At 40.1% G+C, this 8,600-nt stretch overlaps 1 protein-coding gene across 1 annotated transcript; it reads right to left on the bottom strand.

Moving 5' to 3' along the window:
- Positions 1-3,057: 3,057 nt before the first annotated feature.
- selenop (selenoprotein P) lies at positions 3,058-4,957 on the bottom strand. The gene is given in 5 exon segments (XM_022191219.2): positions 3,058-3,758; positions 3,889-4,006; positions 4,139-4,351; positions 4,741-4,894; positions 4,897-4,957. Coding segments are annotated over 5 exon segments (1,164 nt in total). The 5' UTR covers positions 4,943-4,957; the 3' UTR covers positions 3,058-3,125.
- Positions 4,958-8,600: the final 3,643 nt, after the last annotated feature.

Raw genomic sequence — 8,600 nt, 5'->3', positions numbered from 1 at the left:
TTTATCTTTTTGTCAAAGGGGTATTTCTTGTTGTCCTTGGTGTCAATAAATCTCAATGCGCCTGCTCAATTTGCACAGTAAAACAGACCTTTTCTTTGATTTCAACTAATCTAATGATACGGTTGGAATGCTAGAGTAAACTACACGAATAGATTTCAAGGGCTTATCAAGATCCTATTAGTTATATTTACCGGCAGCAATTATCCATGGGTTCCTTTAAAGTTGTAGCTGGACCACAATTGTCACAGGACCTCCTTAACTCTCTTTGCAGCTGTGTCATTAACAGCACACGAGCAGCATACTGCACAGTAAGGTCAGCTCGATCAGCACTTGGTGATAGAAGGGGAGGGGGTTAATTAAGAAAATGTACAGCCCCACTGTGGTCAGAGAGATAAAGTTCAAATGGATGTGTGTGAGAGAGTGGAAAATAGGGACTGCATGCATATATGAGTGGCTAGTTGGAGGTGGAGAATGTGTACTTGTTTGTGAGCAACACAGAGGAACTTTGTGTGAACGAGTTCACAAGTGTGCGATTCTCTCCATCGTTGCTGGAACAAGCAGAGGGGAAACGGCTGCAGAAACAGTTGTACATTGAGGGGAAAGCATATCGGACAATTAAGACGGAGGCTGTGTACTGCACTGCTCTGTGTGGGGCTGATTGAATCAGAGAGACAGCCACTCACAGCTCTTTGTCTCAGGACATTGCAGGTAATTACCCATAAGTCACTGTTCCCCTGTATTGGATCTTTAGCCCAATTACGCCCACACAAGCAGTCCACCTCAGCCTCATTTATTACCTCCGGTTGCTTGTTGACCTTTTCAGACACACAGTCCAACAGGCAATTCAGCTAAATAAAACCCAGCAGAGGGTGTTGCACTTCGAGACAATTTCAAACAATTTCACAGATTGTTAGCGGTACATTGACGTCTTTATACAAATGTTAGTATAGAAAAATGAGCTTCAGATGCTCCTCTTGTTGATGGCACATTTGTTAATACTGCTTGTATCCATGCCAATCTACATACAAGTTTTTTTAAAAATGCCACACCAACACACTAAATTGACAGTTTTTAATAGGATAAAGGCTATTCTCTTATTGTGTTTTCTGCTGTTCTTCCAACTATCATCAGTGTTTTCAGAAAAAGAGCTGTCACGAGTGTATGCTACATGTCACATATCAGCTGTGTAGTTAAGGAAATATACATTTTTGCTTTTTTAGTGTGTTTAAAATAAGTGAAACAATAAGAGGTTGTTTTCGTCCTATGGATGCCTACTGCAAATATTTCACATCATGTTGATGCACAATCAGATCAGTTTGAAACTGGTGGATTTAAAAATGACAGGAAAATAGAAAAAGGCTCTAATATGCACAATCTTTGAACATGCTGTAGTATTTCAACAGAATAGAACAGTCACTGAAGTTCATAATAACAAATGAAAAATAACTCTATTTAAAGCTTTTTTTTATGTGCAAGTGTCAACAAATGATAATGGTATCAGCTCAGTACAGCAGACAAGCTGGATCTACTCAGCAGAGACTGTGATGGTGGTTTATTGCGTAGTCCATCATTGCCACCTGTTGACCAAGTATTGGGCAAAGCAGCATCTTTCACATCAATCTCCAAATCTTGTTTCAGGAAAGCAATTTTATATTTATCTATCAAACAGATAAAATACATTTGGGCACTGTATTATGAGTAACATGATCCCTGTGCTGTGCTGGAGTCGTAGTTCTCCAAGTAGGGTTAGTGCAGTGGTTATGCAGGATGGTTGCCAAATACTACCACAAAATACTTCCGCCACAAATAATCGATGCTCTTGCCACAATTCCACTTACACAGCCAATTTAAAAATTTTGAAATGCTTAACTATGAGTATCCACTGTCAACTTTTATGTCTTATTGCGACAAGAACATACACACAAAATAAAAAAGTAACTCAACCTTTTATTCAACTTTTGCTTTCCTTATTTGACAGCCTTAACACAATACAATTCTCTGTACAAACATCAGCTTTTCAGGGTGACTGTTGTCTTTCCACAGAAACCGTCATTAAGTACAGAGTGTATTCCAACAATCATTCATTTCTTTACTCTCATTTTCCTTCCTTTCTTCCTTAGCAATAGAACCATACTTTTTATTTTCTATTTAATAAAAGTATGCAATTTGCAACCTGCATAGCAAATTTAGTAAATGCAAAAAAAAAAAAAGACAACAGAAATGCCAAATACTCAACATTTAAAATGTGAGGGTTTTTTGAAAGTGGAAAAAAAGATAAACCTGAGATATGTTGAATCTTGAGCTCTTTATCAGCATATAGAAAACAAAAAATAAAGCTGTTCATGAAAGTTACTGCTGTTATATGTGCACAAGAGTGATGATCAATATCATGCCCTGCAGTGAAATGCGTCATTGCTTTATGCTGTTTTAGATTTGTTTTAAAAAAAAATTCGGGCCAGTGGCAGTGAAAGATTTCTCGTAAGTAACTAGTTCACAATGTCTAATATACTGCAGTAATATCTTCTCTGACTCCTCCTACATCCTTTATCATCTTACAGATTTTATGTCATTCTTTATCTCAACTTTGAAATGCTTCAGGGGTTTGTCATGTTCTTGAACTACCTTCTCCCCTCACTCCAGCCAGACATCATTCAGACGCCACTAGAGCATAGTTTCCGCATCTGTTTTCATAAAGGATGGAGAGAACAAAATGGAGAAGACAATTAATGGACATGACAACCACATAAACTACTGAGACAGGATGAAGGCAACCCACTGACAGAAGGACAATATGGTATATTGGTTAAGTACAATCAAATCATTAGCATAATCCACTAACCATACATGTTTTGGTTGATCTGTTTTGTGGTGTGTTATCTTTATCAGTGTGTTATTGGACTGTTCCCCTGTTCTACATCCCTCCTGTCAGAATTCCCTCCCTCCTGTCCCAGGGTAATACTTGTTGGTAAAAAGAGCACTTGACTCCAGTGATGGTGGCTGATGTTAATATGAGGGATAATTGGAGCAGCTTACAGCTGCTGTCATCCTCAGCTCACAACACCTGGAGGTCAGGCTCATTGGGTTGGCTGCGGCTGCTGTCAGGCAGCAGGAGGCAAGCGTCATTGTCAGGTCTCCCTAACATTATTGACTGCATCGCCTATCAGTCCGTGTCACTGTCAGGAGGCGGGCAGCGCCTCATCACAGTGTCAGAGACCAACCGGCTCACTCCCTGCATCGCCAAACAGCCTGCGTCAGTGTCAGCATCAGCTGGCTTTGGGAGAGGCTTCATTGTCAGAGCCTGCTGTCCACTGTCAGCTGTGCTTTGACTTTCACCTCACCTTCTCTGGTGTTCAAGGCCTGGCAGGGGCCCCGTGGGCATCATGCGGCATTTGCTGCATGTGTACCACGTGTGGTATCTGGGCTAAATCAAAATGATGCTGCATTTGAGACATCCTACTATCTTGCTGATGCCCCTGTGCCCCAATATTGTGCTGACTTTGAGTTTGTACATTGTCAGAACCATGGCCAGCATCATGGTGTCCCTGGTGTTGGCCATGGTTGTGATCATGTCCATGGCCAAAGCCACGGGGGTGGAAACCTTGATCAGCCCCATGGTGATGATGGCCATGACCATGGTGATGTCCATGATGGTGACCATGGCCATGATCATGACCGTGACCGTGCCCAGTGTCGTCTACAGCTGAAGTACCAGGCTGTGCATCTGATTTCTGTTTGCACTCCTCTGGGATCTCAGCACTCTGTGAGAAAATTAAAACATGGTTTTCAGAGAATTAATTATTATTTCACTGAATGTGTTGCCAGCATATTATAGACGACTTATGTTTGTTTAAATTAATTAATATTCATGCAGTTATGTGAAGTCTATACCTCATACGCACACTCTCCACATGTGCGTTGGCAGTATGCATCTCTGATTGCACCCTCAATATGGCCCTGTCCAATGATGGAGTATGGAAGCGAGATGTGATGGGTGAGACGACCACACCTGATGGCAAAGGGACAGGAAACATTGTTATGTTAAGCATGGATGTCAACTAGTGGTCAAAAATAAAGAAAAAAATAAAATCACAATTGTTTTTATAAAAGGCACATGAATCATAGTGTACATGTGACATACCTGTCATAAATGAGGAAGTCATCTTTGTCTCCCCTAAGTGTCTGCCAAACATCCGGCTGCTGCTCATCCTGTTTATAGAGCGTGATGTTCTCTGAGAGTCTTTGTGCCATCATGGTGTGCAGGCGCTGTGCTTGCACCCCCTGGTGGTTAACAACCATGTAAGTCACATTCTTCAGACCCTCACTCTCCAGCTGCTGGTGCAGGCCATCCATTCTGTTTAGCAGAAAACCATCAGAGACCATGACTTTCCAAATCAGGGTTAAAATTAACAAGTTGCTGCTTGCTTTAAAGGTTTGAAAAAGCTTTCAGGAAGAAAAGCTGAACAGTTGAAAAAGAAGAACTAGTCTGTACCTGCTATAGCTCGTGGCCAATTTGACACGCCTTGTAAAATGGGGCCAAAAATCAGCTGACAATCATTCAAATATATATTCTGTGTAGCTCTTGCTGATGAATAAAACAGTGTGATTTTGGGTTTTGCAGCAGATTCAAGACTCCTGGTTAGATTCAAATACTATGTTTGATTTTTTTTTCCCCCTTGAATGGACAACAAGGCAGAACAGGAGGTCAAAGCACATACTGGCTGCCATGTGACTGGCACGCACCTGGAAGCCTGCACCAAGCAGAACAGTCAGCTGGCCTGTAGAAGAGCCACCACTGTCACCCGGCCCATTGCCCCCTTCATGGGCTCCACATCCCCTATCTTCCAGGCTGGAGGCAACAGACAGCGAGGCCCACCCCCCTCACTCTCTGCCCCGCCCCGTGGAGCAGGCAGAGAGTGAGGAGCAGACTGAGGCCAGCCCACATCGCTGTGGTGCCTCCTCAACTGCCTCAATCTGCTCAGGAACAGGACAGTGGTGGGAGGAGGGAGAGGTAGGAGGGGAGAGAGGTTAAAAAGAAAGAAAAAATGTCAAACTCAGCCAAACTAAAGTGCCTCAAACATACAAAAGGTCAGACAAGGGTTATCATTTCAACATCCCCAAATGTCCTGCCAAACTATTACTGATTTTCACTCAGCTGTTGCATGGACTGGATATAGATACATAAGAGAAAATGCGCAAGTAATTGAGTGAAGAAAGCAGTTTATTTGAAGTTCTCCAATTTGTGATGATGTTGTTCTTATACAAATTTAAGCTTGCTAATGTAGTAAATGCAAAAAAACACTTATAGTTGAACAGAAAACATGCTTGCTTGAACGCTGAAAGCAAAAAGTCTTACATTTACATAATGTTTTAGCCCATGCATGGCAGAAAGGTTACATAATGTAGAAAATGATTCACTGGCTGACTGAAGTTGCACAATTAAAACATTTGCATTTATCAAATACACTCTATTGCAAAATACCCTAATGTCCATACCATACCATAATGTCTTAGTACTTTCATTCTTTTAAATCATAGCTGGTAAATGTCACGTAATGGGTATTTACTTTATTTTTTAGTAATTTGCTAAAATGTAATAACTTTTGGTCACTTACCTTCTGGTTAAAAAAAAGCTTCCCTCCCTCTGTTCAGCTCTGTGTTGCTCCAACTCCTCGAACAAAAACAAGCCTCTTCCTCCACTGCTCCCTCCTTTTATACTCTGCCTGTTGTTTTTCTGTCAGGAAGGAGGACAAAGTTCAGTTGTAGCTGTATGCTGATGCCACACTTTTTTCATCTTAAAAAAAATCAGTGCAAGAAATCACCTTGTTCAAAGCAGAAACAAGTTTTCATGGAGTGTTTTTGCAGCAACTGGCATGCCTTCAGGGGAAAAGAGTGAGGACAAAGAGCAGCTTCTGTACCTATGAAATGTCAAATGTGGAGATAATTTATGCATTTGACTTGTAAATGAAATTGATTGCCTTTATGTTGTGCCAAGTACATAATAGAGGTGCACTGTGAATCTCCAAGAGCACGGAGGAACGTTGTGCAATTCTGTTTCTTATTCTCTGCACAGGGAGGGGAAGTGAAAAAGGACAGAAGGCGGGACTTTGGTCGGCATCCAGCATGTTTCTGCAAAGTCCGGACAAACACAGATAGAAAAGTGCTGATACTGTTTGCACAAGCTAGCAATCCTGAGAAAAAAAAACTTTCAGTTGAATAAACAACAGTAAAAGAATAACACCAACATGGTACTGAATATGGAAGATCATCAGTGAGCAAATGTTATTTTTATTGTTCAGGGCAGGTCAAATGGAGGATAGTTAATTTAATATGTGAAAATGAGATCACTGAAGCAGCAGGAGAAAACAAAATGATGAAAAACCAGTCCTATGGGATCCATCAGCAGCTAAACTACACTTTTAGGTGTTTAACCAAATTATCCAGAGAAGCACAATTCTTGTTCAGACATATTAACCTGGTTTAGGTTACGGTTCAGTTACTGAGTAACACAGAAATCTATGTGACATTTACAGCTGTAAACGGCTTTAAAGTACAGGGGGAAAAGTGACTGCAGATTGTCTTGTTTTACAGGTTGTGTTTTGTGTGCAGATGCAGGTCAGATAGTTTAGAGAGGCGAGACCACCATTATGAGGTTAATAAGGTCAGAGGCTAGTGTAGTTTTACCAGGCTAGCACATATCAGTGAGTGTGGTGTAACAGTGAATGTCAAAGTCTTACATGTACGCAATAGCATAAGTATAAGGTGTTAACTGAATAATAAGCACTAAAAGGGATGGACATGATAACTTGCTCAACATTGATGCTGTAACCATGCAGTAAATTACATCATGAAGATGAACAGTCCTTGTTAATCTTCACTAACGAGGTTATGACTAGATTTTACAGCATTGTTGGATTATCTTTCAGTAAGTTAAAGGTGTTCTTGTATGTCTATACAAATTCACTTTTGCATGTTCACATAATGAAATGTTTGATGTAGTACTGAACAGGGGATAGTTTATTTCCAGCAATGTCTGCTAGCAAGGTGTGACTCTTGGGGATATAATACAAAATGTCTGCAAACAGTCCCCCCTGTCAGAATTTAACAATAACTAATCTGATACCAGGGCACACAGGAGAGCAAGACTGTGGTGTACAGGTATAGACACAAACATGCATGAAGGCACACAGAGATTGTGGTCACCAGTGTCTTTGAAAACCACCTTACCAGAGCAGTGAAATGTGACAACTTCAATGCAGCTGATACAGCAGAGCATGACATGTGACTTTGTGTGTCCAGAGCTACCTTATTCTATGACCCAGTGTTACTCATTAACAAAGTCTGGCACTGTGCTATATGCCCTTATTCGGGACACACTGACCTGATTACAATAGTGCATATCAGTAAGTTTGAGGAGCTCAGAACTAACATTAAAATCCACACTTAACTATAGCAATGTGATACAGGTGCAATATCTTGGAAACCTCTGATGTACTCTATACTAAGATGGTTCACACTTGGGTAACATTTGTCAGTGTGGTGCAACTGACCCTAACGACAATAATCTTGCACCATACAGTCAGAAAGTATTTACCTCATTGTATCATACTTTTTTTCTCAAATAGATAAAATTGGCATCTTTTCTCATCAATTTAGTTTCCTATCAAACAAAAAACCCCTGCTCAAATCATGTAAAAACATGTTTTTTAGTTTCTTTTCTTTTTTTTTTTTTTGCAAATTATTAAAAATCAAAAACTGGTATCTCTTTCTTACACAAGTACTTAGACCCTTTGCTTTGACATTCAGGGTGATGGTGAGGTGCATCATGTTTGCTTTAATATTTGTTGAGATGTGTCTAGTCCTTGACTGGCAAACTAAATGGATTTGACATATTTTAGACACGTGTACACACTTGTGTATAAGGTTCCATAATTCACATTAGGCAGAGAAAACTAAGAAACTAATTCTAAAGAACTCCTTGGTGTATGTTTGACACTATTTGTACAGTGATGCCTTTGGGTTTATGTCTGACATTCCTAAGGGATTCAAAGTGAAGTTTGGTACTTTGCTCTAAGAACCCAGAGGTCTCGAGTGTCTGGTGGATAGCTGAGATGCGTTAATCAAGAACAGCACTATTAAGACCTGCCATTGTGGAGATGAACTATTTTAGGCCAGCGTGCTTTGGAAATAGTCTTTTGTATCAGAATCCTTTGATGTTTTAATGCTTTGTGCCCTCTCATGGCTACATTACAAGGAGTTATTTACAGTGGATTAATAGGTAAAATCTTGATTTTATCTATTTAACAATAAATATATGAAACAAAGTGTGCAAAAAAATGTCTGACTACTTTCTGAAAATGGCTATGAAATCATCACATTCATCTGCTTGTTCTTAATATTTATATCAAATTCTTCATCTGTATTATGATGTGGCCCTTCAAAAATTCAATTCATACTATTTCTATGTTTGTAAACTTTAACTGAAACACAGTTAGGCTCATACAAGCGCACACACACACTGTTACATTATTCAGACTTCAAACTTGTACACAGAGGGACTATCCATTCTACACTCAACAAAATATGAACGCAGCACTTTTGTT

The sequence above is a fragment of the Acanthochromis polyacanthus genome, chromosome 7 (genome assembly GCF_021347895.1).
Source record: "Acanthochromis polyacanthus isolate Apoly-LR-REF ecotype Palm Island chromosome 7, KAUST_Apoly_ChrSc, whole genome shotgun sequence".
NCBI lineage: Eukaryota > Metazoa > Chordata > Actinopteri > Pomacentridae > Acanthochromis > Acanthochromis polyacanthus.
This window is presented reverse-complemented; position numbering and strand designations above follow the sequence as displayed.